We start from the raw sequence: 19,731 nt of genomic DNA on the forward strand, positions 1-19,731 counted from the left end.
GTTCGATTCTTGTCTTCCATCTTATAAAACATATTTAAGTTAAATTAGCATGGCACCCATAATAAGCTCCTCACCAACGGATAGTAGCAAGCTTCTTGCTTTTTTTCCCCTTTCTCCTCACATCGTTAAAAAAAAATTGAATATATATATGTGTGTGTAAAATGATTATGGAAACATGCCAATTTGAAGAGTGGACGATTGTGTGATGATGATGATGATGATGATGCACACACCCATTTGAATATGCCCCACATGAGTTTCCCAAACTAATAATACTTATTGAAACAAACTCTTGATTCATGCCTATGAACTATACAACAATGTTTTTCTTTTCTTTTTTGGATTTTGTAATAAAATTATTTCATATTTAATTACCTATGTATCTCATTTTAAATTATTAGTTAATTATAAGTTTAGTTTTTAAACTACAAAATTTGTGTCGATGTGATTTTAAACTTTTGAAAAGTACATACTACAATATTTTTCTATCTCTATGTAAATTTTGAAAAATTAAGGAAATTTGAAATTAAATCTAATAAAACTTTAATATCTATGAATTCATTTTTCTTAAAAAAAATTAAAGGACTAAATCAATAAATCCAAAATTTAAAATTTAGATATTAAAGAACTCACAATTTAACATAAATTATATCACATTTCCATTAAAAAATATGAAAATTTGAATGTTTAAGTTATTGTAATTTAAAGAAAAAATAATTATGTTGGAAGACTATAAATAGTTTAGGTGAGAATAGGAGAATTACTTTATAAAAAGAAGAAGAAGAGTAGAATATATTTAGTTACTGCTTTTGGGTTTAATTTGTATCCATTTTTTTAATTATCTATTTTTAAAACTCATATTGTAATATATATATATATATAAAAAAAAAAAAAAAACTTATTGAAGCTTTTAATTATTAATTATTATTATTTTGGTTTTAAAACTAATTGAATTGGCTACGTAGTTATTGTGATATAAATAAGTTACATATCCACAATATGATGTTAGGGTAGGTCTCTCTTTCATGCAAATTCTAATTATATTTAATACCATTTATTAACAATATCAAATTTGATACATTGTGGTATATAAATATATACAACTACTTTTCTAATGAAAATTTAATTTTATATTTGGACTCCAATTATTAAAATTAAAATTTAAAAAAAAAAAAAAAAAAAAAAAACATTACACGAGCTTGAAGAATATATTGTGGTAGAGATTTACATGTCACATGTTCTTTCATGTGCTATAATTCTAATTATTGTATATATATTTACTCACACTTGGATTATTCCCCCATACCTACAAATCCATTTATAATACAATACCAAAATCTTATATGTCAATTCCAACATATATAACCCAATGGACATCACACTTATTAATCTTTTTAATGGTCTATGGTAATTATCGATTTTTGTTTTTTAAAAAATATTAATATATCTTTTGGATTGCAAATATATTGTTTTATTGGTATCGATAGTACTAAATGTGGATTTGAGTGTTTAGATTTTAAATGTTTGAAGTAATTAATGTCTGTGTTTGAATATACAAGATAATTAATGTTTGATAGTTAAGAGAATGTATTTGATTTACTAATTTATATATAGAACCAAAAACTAAATAAATTATAATTATTTAATGAAATAGAAGAGAATAAGTAATATAGTCATCAAATTGGATGTTATTAATTAAATTATTTTATTTAATAAAAAAATAATTTAATTAAAATCGATTATACAATCTTATATTAAATAGTTTTATATAGCTAAGATATAATATATTTATATTTAGTAATGAATTAAAAATAACAATAACGATTAATTTATATTAATTTATTAATTAATCGAGCTTCATTCATTTTCTAGATATAAATATCCCACCGGTTTGGAGCATGTTAGGTGGATTCTAATGTTTCTTGAAAAAATAATATCTTTAGTTTTAAAATCTGAAAGCCCGTAAAACAAACAAGAATAATTAATGTCTGAAATGTCATGACAATTCCTCAGACAAACCAGTCCTAAATTGTTTAATATCATTTGCATTTCTAGTTTCTAATACATTTCATAATAATTTTTTTAGATCAATTTCTAATTTTTATTTTTTTTACAATTCATTTAATTTGTCAACATGAAATTAAAAAAAAAAAAAAAAAACAACAACAACAACAAACAACAAATGGAAAAAAAAAAATCGAATATAGCTTTAATTCATTCTAACACATATATCTAAATCAGAAAAATTATTTTAAATTACAAAATTATTGAAAATATTTAGACTTACTAAGCTAAAACTTTACTATATTTATAAATTTTTTGCTATATTTGAAAACAATCTCGAAACTATGTAGCTTCTGTATATCATTGACTAAAAAACCCTTATCGTAAATTAACACTACTACTACTACTTCATTTTTTCCAATGGGTGATTGTTGAACAGGAAATTTTGACCAATTAAATCACGCCACGTCATCACAGCAAAATTGAGATAATTATAATTTGATTGGATTTAGGTAGTCAAGTTTTCTCATACCCAACCTAGTTCAAGGCCTTAAAAAAAATTGGGCCAAAGAAATAATGGACCCGAGCTTGCGCAAATAAGTGGGTCGAGTTCGAGCCCACCAAGCAAATGGATCCAAGCCCAAACCGATCGAGCAAATGGGTCCGAGCCTAAGCCTGTCAAGAAAACAGGTCCAAGCTCAAGCCCAACAAGCAGATGGGTCCAAGCCCAAACCCAACAAGCAGATGGGCCCAGGCCTAAGCCCGCCCAACAAGCAAATGGGCCCAAGCCCACCTAAAGCCCATCGAGATTCTCTATAAATAGAGACCTTCTCATTCATCTTGAGGGGACCTTTGATTGAAGAGAAGAATCGAAGCTCTGAAGAATTGAAGACAAAAACTTCTGAAGACTCTCAAGACGTGCAAGTTATCATCAACCTCAAAAATCAACCTTCTGAAAGATCGAAGACTTGGAAGATCAAACTTTCCTTGAATTCCAGAAGATTGAAGCTTGAATTGACTTGTAGTTACAACTTCTTGAAGATCAAAGACCACGAAGTTTTAAATTTTACTTTTTGTATTCGAGAGAAAGAATCAAAGGAGTAAATATTAGAGATTGTATCCACAATACATAAATCAATACAAAGTTCGATTCCACGAATTAAATTTCTTCTGAAATCTCGTGTGACCAGTGATATATTAACAATATTCCATCTTTAAATTGGGAAGAAAATAATAGTGGAAAATTATTATAAATAATTTGATGGGTAGGTGGAAGAACATTGCTTTTAATTTGTTATTAATGTTTCATATTATTTTCACATTAAAAGTCGGTTAACCATATTTTTCATGCTCTCTTTTATAGACTTTGCTCCCTTCTTCTTAAATGTTTTTCTTATAACACTATACAAATAGTTACCAATGAATATATATTATGAAAATTTTTCAATCCATCCTAGTACTAGAAATATTCCCTATCTTATTCATTATATTGACGAATTATATACTGACCTATGACATTTGTTTTTTATAATTATTATATAATTTAACTATTTTAATTATAATATCACTTATAACTCAAACTAGAATACTATAATTGTCATTTCCCTATGATTTTTACTAAATGTATGTAAGACATTATTTAAATGCAATCAATTAACATAAATATGAAATGGAAATACTCTTAATTTGTTATTCAAGTTTCATTATTTTATTCTTTAATTTGTTGTCTCCCTTTATTAATCCACATAGGTTTAGATTAAAACAAATATTGGTTTTAAGATTTGAAACGATCCTTTTGACTAATTTTTGTTTTTGTAAAGAATAAAAAATGGAATTGGGGTTTCTAGTGTTCCTATGACCAATTTTTAGTATAACTAAAAAAGTATGAAAAACTTGGTTTTGTTTGGAAACATATGGTTTAAGACTTAAGATATATATCATAAATACATTGACAAATAATAAAAAAAGAGAGGTGGAAATGTTTATTAAGTAGACATATTTATTTATTTGAATTAGAAAATATGAATTTAGGTTAATCAACTTTTTATTCTAAAATTGGGGGCAAGTTGTTAACCTCTCACATTTGAACTTTGATCACACAATTAATTTGACAGAACTTCAAATTCAAATTCTACCTTAAAGTTCGGTGGGAATGGATGAACTAAATAGAGAATGATATTGTGATATAATGACAAATATTAATACCTTTAAGTTGCTTTCATATTTTGAGGGGTAGTTATTATTTTCAAAGCTTAATAGTAAGATATTGATCAAAACTAATTCATGGAGATGAAATGTATTGTTGTTAACGCCATATTCACATTTTATGATTTTGTAATATATATCTCAAGTCTAGGATTTGAAATTCAAATTTGATATCCATTGGCTTCGATATTCTCCTGCATATGTTACAATCTAGTAACGATAGCTACTTGTTCTTTGCTTGTCTTGAATAATTATACTTCGAAGAGTGAAAGTTATCATCACAAATTAACATGTATAGGTCCTTTCAACTTGTTTTATTTTCTTACATGCACCTTAAGAAAATTTTCCTAGAACATCCTACGTAAGAGTTATTGAAAAGGAATGTACATTTTATTGGTAAAAATATTAACTTTAAGTTCTTTTAAGTTTTTTTTAGTCATATTTTCTCATCTTTGTTCATTCCTACTCCTAAACTTGGGGGTGTAACTATTTTTTTTTTAAGGGAGAGGAAAATAATTGGACTTATTTAAAAAATTACCATAAGAAAGCATGGGTATAAAATACAAAAGAGTAATCAATCATAGTGTACAGTAGGATAATGATATTTCAAGTAAATATCCTAAACCTATGAGTACATGTGATGCTTACTAGCTTTCTTGAATAAAGTCATGGACGAACTTTGGCTTATAAGGACAATTCCCTAGTTTATGTTATCGGGTCATAACGATTTTATAATAGTTACTGTCTATATATCAATAAAGTTCACGTTCTTTTTCAGTGGTTTCGTCGTAAATAATTCATAGGAATTTTGAGGAGAAGTGTACTTTTGCTTCAAGCATCTTATGATTTTATAGTTTATACTAGTCACTATCAAAAGTTTAGGAACCGTTTCAATTTAAATTTGTAACTAAAATTCTTGAGAGGGTTTTCAGAGATAGTTTGAGGGTAAGATTCACTGTGACAGATGTTTTTATATCAATTTAAACCCTTATTAAATTTATCATTGTACCAATTTAAACGTTGAACTTTTGTTTGCATATCAATTTATAGACTCCATTTACATTCTCTTTAGAAAAAACTCATATGGAACTTTTAATGATATCAACTTAACCCCAAAACTTTCATAATTCAATCAATTTCAACTCTTAGTTAGAATTTTTGTGAGAATCGTCCATTTTGTATATAATCAAAATTTGAACAAAACCACGCACATTTGACAATTAATTAATCTATAATTTATTTGAAAGGTGATTATAGTAGGAAAGATTTAAATTGATTGAGTAATAAAATTGTTTCCTATGTTATTGGTATAAAGGAAGGTAATTGTAGCAAATTTCATTTTTTTTTTGAAGGAATTGCAATGATTACATGCAATTTGAGGGCATTTCAAAGAAAGGGGACAATGCCCTCTCTTTGGTCCCCTTTTCCTTTATTTTTGTTTACTTTTCCCACTCTCTTTGCTTTCACTTTTGCTTTTCTATTCTCCTTTTGAATGAATTTGCATTGACTTCCAATATCCCCCCTCTCATTTAATTCTAAATATGGAACAAATCATCATTTTGAGAAATTCATATATCTAAAACAAATTCAAAATCAAACATTAACCAAAGTATATCAACATAAATTAATATCTTTTATTTACACTAATTAACCACAACCTTTTTCCCCCTCCTTAATTCTACAAGTAATCTTTATTCAAAATGTGCCTTACACTAGCTAGTGCATGCTTTTATTTTTAAAACCCATCTCTTCTTCTAATTTTTTATTTCTCAACTTTTAGATTTTGTTTGCACCCCATACCCATCTTTTTCTCTTAAAAAGACTATTCATCTAGTCTTTCTCCATTCCTTCATCTATTATCCATTTTCATTTCTTTAGGTCCCTTCAAATCAACTCCTCCTACAATAATTCATACATACATATATATATAAGTTTGGTCGGAAAAAATTTGCTTTAAAAAATTCAGATTTATGAACTTTTAAATTTATATTTTATAATTCTCTGATTATTTGTTCTTAAACTTTTAAATTAGTATCCAATAATAGATTTTTGAATTTTCAATTTTGTATCTTAATTAGACATAAAATTGATAGGGAACCTATCTACCACAAACTTAAAAGTTTAACGCTTTTTTTTTTTATTTATTTAATTCTCTTTACACAGTTATCATACATTACTCATATGTCAAGACTTAAATTAATAATCTCATTCTTCTCCCTTTGATAAAATGACATGGTTTGGTTTCGATATAGTATTATATTTACTTCAATTTCTAATTATCTATCTAAGTAATGCTTAGAGAAGTATTGATTATCATTAAAAAGGTCAATACCACCATTCAACTTTCTCGTTGCATAGAAAAAAGTTACAAACATTTCTCATTAGTATAGCTAAGTAAAAAAAACTTAGTTTTTAGAACAAATTACAAAAATTACTTAAGAAGTATTATAATAATAAAAACTTATATTTAACTTTCATATATAAAAACTAAACCCTCAAACTTATATGAGTGATAAAGTTGGATCTTCAAATTTAGAATAATTATAGAAATCGGACCTCAAATGATAAAAACTTATTTAAGGGTTCAATTTTTATTAGTTGAGCTCTAATTTTTTAAAGTTCAATTTTAATATTTGTATATAAAATTGAGAGTTAATTTTTATCCTTTGACAACTTGAGTGTTTGATTGCAACTATCACCGTACTTTTGAATCTGGCTTTATTTATTATTATCTTTTTGGTTTGTTTTTTTAGTCCTATCTCTTTTATTAATTTTAAGTAAACTCAACACTTTATAATAGAAAAAATTTAAGTTTTTTTTTTAAAACTAAAATAGGAATTTAAAGTAAAAATCTTACAGAAAAGTCACATCTCATAGAAAAGAAAAAGCTCAAAAAAGGGGAACAAATTTTTTTTTAAAGAAATCACCAAACTATCACCTTAGAAGAGTTGAATTTATGTCCAGCGATTTATGGAACACTCAAATTTCTTTATGTTGATGGATAATAAAAAAAACCCACAAATATGGTTTGAATTAATGATTTGTATGTCACAAATTATTGTTATATAGTATTTATTTATATTTCTTGTTCTAAAAAGAAAAAAGAAAAAAGAAAAAAGAAAACTAATCTGTAATATGGCGACATCTTACCAAATAATTTTAATTATATATTTGTAATATATGGTTGATGGTTATATAAAGACTTTGAGAAAGGGATTTTGTCCCTTACATCTCTATACTTCAACTCTTTACATTATTATATAATAACTATGAATATAAATTATCATTTATACTCTTTATATATATATATTTTTTATTTATTTTCACTAGATTTTAAAGGGATTTTTTTAAATGAAAAGGGAAAAAATGGTTGTCCCATTTCATCATCATCTTAGACTAAAAAAAAAAGGAGAGAAAAATTTATCTGAGTATCGACGTTAATTCTTCAATGTTGTTTTTTTTTTCATGATATTTTTCTATTTCAAGAATAATATGATCAATGTTTGAATGTTTTAAACTTTAAAATCACATTACAATGTTATCGTTAAGCTAGAAAGTGATAGTTACAAATATAATAATAAAATTAAAAAAGAAAGTGATAGTTACAAATATAATAATAAAATTAAAAAAATTTACATATATAGTAACATTTTTAAAAAATTATAAATATAGCAAGTTGAAAGTATTGGTCTATCATTAAGCAATAGTAGTTTACAATGATAAACTTTGTTATATTTTTAAAATATTATTATATATTTTATTATTTTTAAATTAGTTACCTATTATAACTAGCCAAAATAAAAAAGAGTCACGAATTTTAACTCAACTGTCATAAAATTCATATTTTTACATTAAAATCATAAAATGAGAATCAATATTAGCAACTATTTACTTTGATATTTGTTTTTAAAAAAATTATAAATATAGAAACGTTTAATATAAAAGAGATTATGAAAATGTATTCAAATTTCAAAGTTTGGCAATCTAGCCCATAATATAATATAATATAATATAATATAATAGAATGAACAAAATATTCATAAATTATAGTAAAATTTTAGATTTTATCATTGTATAAATCTTTATTATCAATAATAGAATCTAAAACTTTGGCATATTTTGTAATTATTTTTAACACTTTTTCATTTACAATAATTAAAAATTAAGTAAATCGAAAGAGGTGTAAATGACTTAATTATTAGCACTAGATACTGTAAATGTAAAAGGGAGGAGGTTGGTTTTTATAAAACTTGATTTCAAATGCGAGTGAAAATTTAGATCTCTAGCCTTTTGATTGAAATTAATATATAATTAATTTATGTTGATAGGTTTAAGTTGTAGACTAATTTCAATCACATAGCATCATAGCTAATAAAAATAAATTTATGTTATGGGAATGATCTCTCCCTCTTGTTTGTTTACCAAAGAGTGAAAAAATATATAATTAAACTAGGATTAACAAAAAGATCAAAAATAAATTAATAGAAAGAAAACATGCGTTTAATTGACAATTCATATTATCATTATCTTATCATTTTCAATCGAGTTCAACTAATATAATTTTATATTTACAGTATATATTTGGACTTTAAAAATAAACATTAGTATTTCAACTAATAAACTTTTATATTTTTGTTTTATAACATATTGTAAATTACATGACACTACACGATAATAATTATAAAAAATTTGTAATATAAACCAAGGTCATAAATTAATAATAGTTTTCGATCTAAGTTTACTTTGGGTTTGTTTTGATTATCATTTAACATTTTGTTTTCTTAGAAACTATACCTTAAAAAACAAGTTCATATATAATATATTTTTTTCATTGTTTGTTGCGATAGAGTTTAGAAACTTAATTGATTTTTTAGTTACATTTTAAGAACGAAGACAAAGTTTTCAGTAATCTATGGACTCTTCCGTAATATTTAAGTTTTGGTTTTTAGTTTTTAAAAGTTAAGTATGTAAATATCATTTTTAGTTTTCACCTCTAAATTACTTACTTTCTTATCTACATTTTACATATGAAAATCAAACAAAAAAAAAAGTAGTTTTAAAAAATTTATTTTTTATTTAAAATTTAGCTAAAAATTCAACTATTTTAATAAAAAAAATGTAATCAAATTACTATAGAAAAATGCAAAAAATTAAGTTTAATTTTAAAGATAAAAAACAAAATAGTCATCGCCTATATTTTTCTTAATCTTCAAAACTTAATTAACTTATATTTTGAAAACATTGTAAAAAAGTAAATACCAAAAGAAAGAACCATGGATAAAGCCACCAAGTAATGCTTATAAAATCATTTTTAAAAAACCAAATATTATTACACAAACCCTTATTTCTTCTTTCCTAGCCATCTCAAATTAGGGCATGTTTGGGTGATTATCAAAATAGTTAAAATAACTTGTTGTTTTCAAATTAATCCACAGAATAATATCGGTCAACAAAAATTTAGCTTAAATGGCTTAAATGTTAAGGAAGATGATATCTATGATTGAAATCCTTTATACTCGATTGACACTAAAAACGAAGAAAAAGAATAACACTATCAAACAAACCCATCTTTCTCCGAGAAATTATATGGGTCAACAAATACTACACTACTCAACTCAGCAGAGGAGGGTAGAATCTTTCTCAAAACAAAAAAAGGAAAAGAAAAAGAAAAAAGTAAAAATCTACCATTTCATCCATCTCTTTAAGACAAGATAAGTAAACCCTACAAAATCTTAGTTTTGAGGCAGATTCCACTATTTTTAAACCTTTTTTTTTTTTTTTTTGTTTATCCATCTCCTTATTCAACAACAAAGGAAAAGATAATACCTCAAAAGAGAAGATTGGAATTTTATTTTCTTTTTCTTGATTTCACAAATTTATAACCAAATCAAACACCTAAAGAATGCCCCTAATGAATAACAGCTAGGTAGGTTTATGTTTGACCCAACATAAAAGTCACATTGAAATTAGCAAAAGAAAACTAATTTAAAAATTACAAAAAAACCCTAATGTTTATTATACTTATATATATATATATATATTGTTTATAGGTAATTGCAATAATGGGAATTTTGAAAGGATGGGACACCAACCATTTGATCTTCTTTATCTAATTTTCCAAATAAATTTGCCTATTCTCTCTTTAGTCTTTAGTCCTTTTGGTTTTCTTTTTTTTAAACTTTTGACCTATCAATCCTTCACTTCTGCCCTTCTCTTCTTCCATTCTCTTCTCTAACTTTTCAATGGGGTGTGATGTGTGGGACAATGATTCCCCTAATTCTTCATAAAGTGAATATATATTCGTTTTCTTCCCATAACCATTTTGTTATTTTTTTTTATCTATTCATTTTAGGAGCGTCTACAAAATTAGCTTTTAACTTTTCAAGTAAATAATAAAATTCAGTGAAGACATATTTGGATTATTGTATTGTAGATGTTAATTGTACTTTTAGGAATAATAACTAAGTCTATTTATCAATATATCAAAATATATTAACAATAGAATCGTACAAGCGAACCGATGAACTTTGAGAGCTAGATTTAAATTTTGTTATGTCTGCAAGTTCTTTTACTTTTGTGTTATATTTGCATGTACTTATTTAACTATTTGTTCTTATTTTAATGCATTTTCTCCCATTTTTTAAGAATGGGTGAGACTGTTTTCCATTCAAAGTAGTAGTTTCGTTAGAGATGCTAATCTTTGCTTTTATTATTAAATCATCCAAATTTGTTTTAAAAGAAAACCAAGATAATTGTTTTTAAGAATTTATGTGGGCATTAGAAGTATAATGAAAAAAATTCATAGAAACCAAAATTCTATTTTAACCGTATCTTAATCATTTGAGTTCTTAACCTCTCTCAAGTTGGCATGTAGAATCTACTAGATGAACTATATGTTCATATATCTAAGTCTCCTTTTCATGTAATGATTTTGTTTTTCGAACACTTTATTTTATTGAAAAAAATAAATAAGGTTAAAATATGATTTTGGCTTGAGAATGCTAATAAATAATAAAAAAAACTTTCGGAGGAACTAACTCCACGGTAAAGTGAAACCAAGTGATCGACTAGTAAGAATTAAATTTAAGATTTATTGAAAGCACAAAAATTAAAATAGAGCATTTGAAAGTAGATCATCTAGAACGAAGCGAGTCCTAAGATATCGAAACAGACGTAATATTTTAATTGAGAAATAATCATTAACCTAAAAAGCATAATAATAAAAATAGTGATGATGATGATGAAAGGAGCCCTCAATAATCTAATGTACAAATTTAAAGAAATGAAAAGAAACAACTTTTCCTCTTCCCCTCTCTCAAACATTTTGCAGAAAGTGAAAGAAGAAATGGGGGGTGAAGAAATTAAAGGGTGAGTTTGCATTTGTTCACATAATTGAAGCCTACAAAGTAATGAACACTTAGAATAAAAAATAAAGAAACAAAAGCTAATTCAGAGATGCAATTGTGTGAGCATTATTATCACCAATCTTTATGCAGAAAAATGAATCTTATATATATAAATCAATATGAATGAAGGTTGAATGCTTCCTTTTCATTGAAATGATGATGATGAAAGGAGAGATTTACATTTTTTAAAAGCTATTTTAGTTGGGAGAATGATTAAGACCACCTCTTCTTCCACCCAAAATTAACTATATATCGATGTATCAATAAATTAAAGAATTTAACATCAATATTATAACATTCTAGGCGCAGGATTCAGGATTCAGATTCAACAATTTGATAGCCCCAACACTCCCTTGTGTCCTTAGTGATCTTGGTAACGCCACTCTTGCTTGTCTTGAGACTTCTAAGAGTGAATTACTATCCCTACAAAACAATATGAGTATTTTCAAAATGTTTTATTCTCACTTACAAACACTCTAGGAAAATTTTTAGGAGGTCATCTAACAAAAAATTATTCTGAGCTAAGCGTTTTCGATTTGGCAGTTCCTATATGATTGAGCCACTAAAAAGTAAGATGCAATTTGTTGGTATAAGTCATAACTTTCAATTCTTTTAAGATTTTCCCAACTATATTTTCATGTTCTTAAGATATTTCTCATTCAAATGTAATATTGATTCATTTATGTTGCCTTTCTAAATTTGTATTGTTACATTAATTGATATCTCTAATATTTCTATATCTTCACCGACTAAAGTCATTTAGTAACACTTTCATTTTTCTTTTTTGAAAAATTAAGCATATTTTCTATTATTTTCTTTCAATGATTTATATCTTTTTTAAGTACACAAGTTAAAATCTTAGCTCAAATTGAAAAACAAAAACAAATTCTTAAAAATGACATTTTTTAAGTTTTAAAAACTTGGTTTTTAAAAACATTGATAAAAATTAAATCATAAACTAAGAAATTTAAAGATGAAATGAGTATTTATAAAAGAATTTTTAGAAGTTAAAAACGAAAAACTAAATACTTATCGAATAGAACTTAAGTTATGTTTAGAACCTATGTTATGTAAAATACTCTCTACATTGATAATGAGTAGTGTGTTAAAAAAAAATCAATTAACTTAACCCGTACGGTTATCAACTCATTTGAGTTGAACCTGAATTCAAATAAACGAAAAATTTGATAGATTAAGTTGGTTCACAAATTTATCTAAAATAACCAAAACCAATTCAAAACTTATTACTAATTTTAAATATATACGTATTTTTAAACTCCTGATAAGATTATACATGTACTTAATCTTATAATTTTATTTGGGATAATATGCTCTCCAAACAACTAAAAACAATACTTTTAGTAGTTTAAAAGGAAAATAAATATGATATAAATTAAAATGGGTTGCTTATATGAAAATAATTAAATAAACTATTTAGATATAACATATTAATCTTTTTAGAAAAACAATTTAAATAAATGACGAATAATCTAAACCAATCTAACTCAAATGTTTTTGGATCGGATTTGCTATTTAGTAAATTTAAGATAAATTTACTAACTCAATCAATTAGATTGAATCTAAAATATACTTCAATCCAGTCCAACATAACCTCAAATGCTCGCACCTCCGAATAAGCAAACCTCTCAAAATACTCGTATACTTATAACAGTAACGAATTTCTGCTACGAAGATGATTACTCTCCAAGTGTGTCAAATCCCAGAACCATCAATGCCTTGAGATAGTGAAAAATATATGGTAACCTTAGAAGATATTATAAAGAACTGAGAAGATGCATAATGAGGGCAACCCTATTACCTAATTCCAGAATTTTCTGGATAAACATGAACAATTCAGATCAAATAAGAAATGTCATGTTGTACAACATTCTAAAGCTCACTGCTCTATTCAGTTTCACATTGTTTAAGTTGAAGTGACTGATATTGGTACAAAAACTACAAAAATTTGAATTATCCACTATAATTCTGTTCCGTATGCTTCTTTTTGCGTACCTTTTTTCATGTTGGCAACGTCCTCAACAAATAAAGAGCTTGTCGCCACTGCACACGTTGTGATAGAACAATTCTCCTCAATGCTGGCACAGCTCCAGCAGCTATGATTGCTGGATGATTTTCACTGTCCATGCTCAGATTATAAAGTATAGCTAAGGCTGCTTCTATTGCCCTCTCACTTCCTTCATCGATCAGCTTTACTAATGGAAAGATACCGCCTTTCAAAGCAACAGCTCGGGTAGCATCGACCACTCCTTCTGAGACTATTCTATTCAGCTCCACGACAGCAGATTCCTGAACTTCCAATGAGAAGGAGCTTTTAATCTGTTCAATAAGTCTTGGTATTGTTTCGTATAGAGTGACCTCCATGTTGATAGGATCTCCGGAATCTGGGTTCAGCGTCGAGATGGAGCTGACTCTGATTAGGCAAGCAGCAATCCAATCTTTGTGGTTGATGGGAATGTCCGACTTAAGGATTCTACGAAGCAATTTAGTGAAATGGGTGGAGTTTATTTTGTTGCTGAACTTTTCAGAGTCTAGAAGCTTTGTTAATAGTCGGGAGGCTGCTGAAATTGCAAGACCAGCTTCTTCAACTTCAAGGGCATATCTTTCTGGCTGCCAAACTTCAGCATCAGAATCTGTGTAAACAAAATTCAGACTTCAATATCACATGCTCAAAAACTATCAAGTAAATTATTACAAATCAGTATTGGAGTTTCAGTTTGAAGCCTAGTTACCAACATTCAACCATTTCAATGTGATTTGATAATATGCTATCACACACGTGCACAAATTTAAAAATAGAAAGGCCAATTCTTTTTGCTTTCACCAGTCATCTTTTCTTTCCTTTCTTTCCCTTCTAAGCTTCCAAGTTCCATAGGGAAAAAATCTAAAACTTCTAAAGCAACCAATCTTCAGTCTGGTGTACAAATTCCAAAAGAATGAGGACTCCAGTTCCAATCTTATCTTCTTTAACAAGGCGGATGTTACTGACAAATGCAAATGAAAAATTCAGGCAACAAATACCGTTTGCCTCTTCAAGTATTGGCTAAGGGCTAGGTTGTGGAAAGTGCTTAAATCCTCCTACATCCTTTAATTTCACATTTTTGCCTCCATCTTTAGTCATCCTTAAATATCATAGTGACCATTTATTTTCCTCAAACGGCCCCTGGAAGGAGATGTCCAAAAACAGGCAACTCCATCACAACATATTAATTTTTTGGTGTGTAATGGTAAAGATTGTTTAGAATTTGGTAAGCTCTGTGGAGATTGAGCCCCTTCTGCAGCTTTTTTTTCAAGAATGTACCTTAGATCCATTAAATCACCACTACACTTGAAAGTTTAAAATGAAGAGCAGGGAAATAATTGATCTTTTTGCGAGATTTTTTAACATATATCACTTGTGAGGTCCAAAACTAGCAAAAGATCAAATATATGGGCTACCAATGTTGATCGGAAAAAAAAATGATACAAAAGACTTTTGAACTTGGGACATCTACTCCACTCAACTAGAAAATTTAAATGGATAGATTACGGTGAGCATTTATAACAAGTTTACGGTAACTTCTCTGACTAATTAATAGTATATCCTTACTGGCCAAATAATATTCCTAATTCATTCACAATAGCATCTGTATCACAACAGCATCATGCACTCATACAATTATCGAAAACAGTTGGATCCAATTGCCGTTTATTAAAATGATGTGCATACCTATTGAAACTCCAAGCTGGAAAACAGCCGACAATCCCAACTCTATCTCCACAGGATCGATTAATTCCATGCTTGGGTCCATGATAGAAACAAATTCCAGGATAGAAGCGGCTTTCCGTTTCAAGTTTGGGGATGAGGTGTTCAAAATCTCAACAAGGCGAGAAACAACACCAGCATCCAGCGCATCTTTCCTATAAGATGTTAAAAGAGGTTTCACATTAGTATCTAACTAATCAAAGAGAATGATTGACCAGCAAGATTCTACTCAACCTGATAGAAGCTTCAAAATTTCCTTCTGAATGTTGTACCCCTTGAGATCCGTTTACCGGTCCACTGTAAAACTGGAATGTATGGACACTTCAGCGATTCAATTTCAAAATTCAAAGTCTCACAACTTGATACATGAAACATAAAACGAAACCTTTGACTTCATTTCTTTACTAGGGTCCAAGAACCGAGAAAGTATATTGAGGGTCTACAAGGCAAAGATGTCTTGAGTCAGCACCAAACCAAACTACTTTGTTGTTCACAAATATAAAGTATCCGTAATTACCTTCTCCATCACATTTTCGGGGATACTTGAGAGCTTCAAAATACTGAGCAAAGGACCAAGTGCACCTTCATTTTCAATTGCCTGGCAAACCACATTACTGTGCCAACACCAGCAAAATGTGAGACAGAAAGCATCCAAATCTATATAGACAGAAAACAGTCACTTTGTGACCACAATTCAACACGACATTCTGCTTTTTAAGTTCAAAGACATATCCATTACTTCAACTCTTTGAAAGAGTTAAAAAAAATACTGATTTAAATCTAATAAAAAATTTGGAATGGCATAACTCGAGTTTTACCTAATTGACAGTCTCTCTAGAGCTTGAACTGCAGCCCATTTGACAGAATCATTCATATAATCTAAAAACTTTACTAAATGTTTGATCGCTCCAGCTTCCTTGAATGAAATACGCATGTGTTCATTGATAGATGCGTCAGTGATTGACTCAGCAGCTCTCACTACAGCATTATCGTCCTCAAGTTCAAGGATCAAAACTAGTCGAGCAACACCATCTATCCAAGGTAAGAGTGTAAGATGGTTACTGGAAGATGATTCAGATTGAGAATCCTTCATATCTTCAGATTCTATGGCACCAATTCGAGCCAGAAACTGTTGCTGAGTCCGGCCAACGATTGCATTTATCTTGCCTTCTTCTATGTTTGCATTATTATCAACATTTAACCCAAGGAGTAATTCAGAGGCACCAAATCTTGAAGGTTCTTTGGAAGATTGTTCAATTTCTGTGCCATCGGGCAAACTGGGCCATGAATGCAGGCCTGGTCTGAAGGATTTATAAGCAGCAGGACCAAGAATTGGTACTGGAACCAGTCCTTCCTCTATGACAAGAATTCTATAATATTCATCTTTACAAAGTTCAAGCAATGCATTTCTTGCTTCCTTTCTCAGAATTTTTGAGCTGTCTGCCTCAGCTTTCAACTGATACGCCTGCAGCAACAGACCAAAAGTCAATACTTGGTTTACTTCTAATCGGCCACTTTATTTGTTGACTGTCTAGATTCAAACAAGCTCTTCCACCTGATTGAAGCACAGACTAGTGGTAAGAATGCACAGATTATTAAACATAATTGAGCGGTTGATATGGAAGGGAATAGATAAAATCAACACAAATTGTTATAATTACTATGTTAGGTGAATTCCATAAAATTTTGTTTGATCTGCTTCAGTTTCATTTAATTGGATTTTCAAAATTAGCAAGAATTGGAGATTGAATAAGTTTTCAAATTATATAGAATTACGCTCCAGTTCCTCTCTCTGTCCTTTTTTCTTTTTTTTTTTAAGAAAAAAAAAAGGATTAGAATTTCTAGTTGTGTAGCTTCAGTTTCCTCGCCTCTCCAATTTATCTATCTCACTAATTCTATACTTCCAAATTCCTTGTACGGTAACGGCACCTACTATCACACAATTATAAACAAAACTTTTTCTCCTTTTAATCAATAACATTATCTACCAAACATAATATTCCAAAATTCATCATCTGCTTGGAATGCAATTTTAACCTTTCCACAAACCAAAAAATAAGGAGGAAAAGAAGTCTTACCAGTTTAGGAATTAAGCCTGATTCGACAATAACCCCGTGGTTACAAGCGCTCAAAGCCAGATTTGCTAAAACCCCTCCAGCTGCTTCCTTCACCTTCATGTCCTCATCATCAAGATTCTTACTAAGCAATGGCAGAATATCAGTGTTCGCAATCTTAATTCTGAGTTTTTCATCTACTGACAAATTCCACAAGACACAGATGCTTTGCTCCTTCACCTGCAGAGCTACAGCTACAGTCAGATATAACTCAACTACATGCTACAGCAAAACACACACACACACACACCTCGGGAGTCAAGGACGGTTGACAAAGCAAGCCAGTTATCTCTTCAATTGCTCCACTTTCTGCAACTGATTCTCGGTATAAGTTCACCAGAGAAATTGACCGTAGAAGGCCAGCAGCTGCTTCACGCGTAGAGACTGACTCTGACCTAAGAAGATTTACTGCTAGATTTATGCATCCAGGAAACTGCATGATGGCATCTATGTGTTTCTTCCCTCCAAGAGAATATTTCCATAAAGCTATGATTGCTTGTTCTCTATCAAGAGGATCATTATCTAAGCCGAGCATCCTCACAAATAATGCCACATAACTGTCTCCAATACTAGAAGAATCATTCTGTACATCTTTGATGCCCTGAGAGTACAATAAGCAAAGCACGAGAGAATGAGGGGAAAATCAGTGCAGATTTTTCCAATTTAACATTTTGGTCAAAGATCTATGGCTTTCATGCTAATAACAACATACAACCCAAATGCCGTACACAGCTTGCATACTCATTACTGATATCATTCACACGGTACAAGGCCATTTCAAAGAACAAGAAAAGTTAAGATATAAGCAATCAGAATTGCAAGTACTTTTAGTGTGGATAACAAATTTAAAAAACAAACAAAGGAAGTAGACATAAAACTATATCCTGCCAAAATAATAATAATAACAACAACAATAAAGTTTAGAAGTTACAGAATGCTCATTGATTAGGTATGGAATACATTCTCATAGAGTGTTTGGCAACCACTTAAAATAGCTTTTGAGATGTATTTTAAACAATTTTTATCAGAGTTTAAATAAAAATGAGATTCTTTAGAAAACATTTTTTTCTTAAGTCAATCCAAACATAACCTACATCTATTTAATCCCTGGAATTTATAAAGTTCCTGAGCTTTCAATTTTCGTTTATTAACTTTCTGCTGCTAACATTGCTAAGAAATGACAATTGATTATAACATTTCCATGGCGGCAAGTAAGTAGGTCTACTAGGTTAAGTGAATTAAGCGGGCAGAACCCTTTTGGCTTAAAAGTTAAAACTACACTCAGTCAGCCAACGCCCATGTGCCAGATTATACCTTATTTGTCTAATCAACACACTACATTAAAATCTACTTATAATCGGAACCAAAGTTCATGGTGAAACTTCTTAATTTTTGGGATTAAATAAGCATACAATGAAATGAAGTGAAGTACTAAATTTGCAATTTAACCACAATTCAAATGGAAAAAGAGAGACGACTCAAATTCTAAAACAAACAGAGGACAACCGGAGATGAACAAAACCCAGATAGGATTAAGATATGAAGAAGCAGAAACCTACAGGAGTTGCCGATTGGTGCTGTGAAGAATCAACAGCACCACCACCACCATCACTGCTAACCCTCCCGAAAATAAGGCGTTTCGAGAGAGAATCTGAGGTGAAACGAAGACGATAGAGGAAGAGCGATGGGTGTGTGGGTTTAGGCGGAATTCCCATAGCGCCAACAACAGGGAAAAGCTTCGTGGGAGTGATTGAGAGTGTGGGCTGAAATTGGAGAGGCCAACATTTTGGGCAAGAAAACATGGGAAGAAGAAGAAAGATCGAAGGCAAACGAAGAATGACGGAGAGAAAAATAAATGGAATTAACTAGAAATGTAGTGTAGTGTGGAGTATAAAACTGTTATCTTGTTAATGGAATTATCCGCTTTTGAACCCCTTACTTTTATAAACGTTTAAATCTTATTTTGTTGAGTAGTATTTTACCATACTTTGATTCATAAACTTTCTAAAATCACTCTTTATTTTAATAATTAATATCTAGACTCGACGTATTAACTAAATTGATCAATTATATGAATATTTATCGTGCTGTTCTTGCATGATTTCAAAGACATTTTTCTATCTTTCACATACCAATATGCAAGTAAGCAAATGTAAATGTTCTTTCATGCACTAAATAATAGAATTGCTCGACAAATAAGCATCCGCCTTATCACAACAAAATTGAATACTTATTCAAC

At 29.0% G+C, this 19,731-nt stretch overlaps 1 protein-coding gene across 1 annotated transcript; it reads right to left on the reverse strand.

The window, feature by feature from the left end:
* Positions 1-13,430: 13,430 nt before the first annotated feature.
* Positions 13,431-19,399, reverse strand: LOC103504553 (uncharacterized). The gene is made up of 9 exons (XM_008468900.3): positions 19,052-19,399; positions 17,743-18,093; positions 17,457-17,672; positions 16,197-16,843; positions 15,896-15,992; positions 15,764-15,817; positions 15,613-15,683; positions 15,343-15,533; positions 13,431-14,266 (listed from the first exon to the last, which is right to left on the reverse strand). The coding sequence occupies exons 1-9, from the start codon at positions 19,292-19,294 to the stop codon at positions 13,635-13,637; spliced, it is 2,502 nt and encodes an 833-aa protein (XP_008467122.2). The 5' UTR covers positions 19,295-19,399; the 3' UTR covers positions 13,431-13,634.
* Between the last annotated feature and the right edge of the window lie 332 nt (positions 19,400-19,731).

This window comes from Cucumis melo, chromosome 9, assembly GCF_025177605.1.
Source record: "Cucumis melo cultivar AY chromosome 9, USDA_Cmelo_AY_1.0, whole genome shotgun sequence".
Classification (NCBI taxonomy): Eukaryota; Viridiplantae; Streptophyta; class Magnoliopsida; order Cucurbitales; family Cucurbitaceae; genus Cucumis; species Cucumis melo.

Coding starts and splice junctions, on each gene's coding strand:
- LOC103504553 (XM_008468900.3), bottom strand. CDS start 19,294: ATGTTTTCTTGCCCAAAATGTTGGCCTCTCCAATTTCAGCCCACACTC. Junction 18,094..19,051: donor AGCACCAATCGGCAACTCCT/GTAGGTTTCTGC, acceptor TTGTACTCTCAG/GGCATCAAAGATGTACAGAA. Junction 15,684..15,763: donor GTAAAGAAATGAAGTCAAAG/GTTTCGTTTTAT, acceptor CATACATTCCAG/TTTTACAGTGGACCGGTAAA.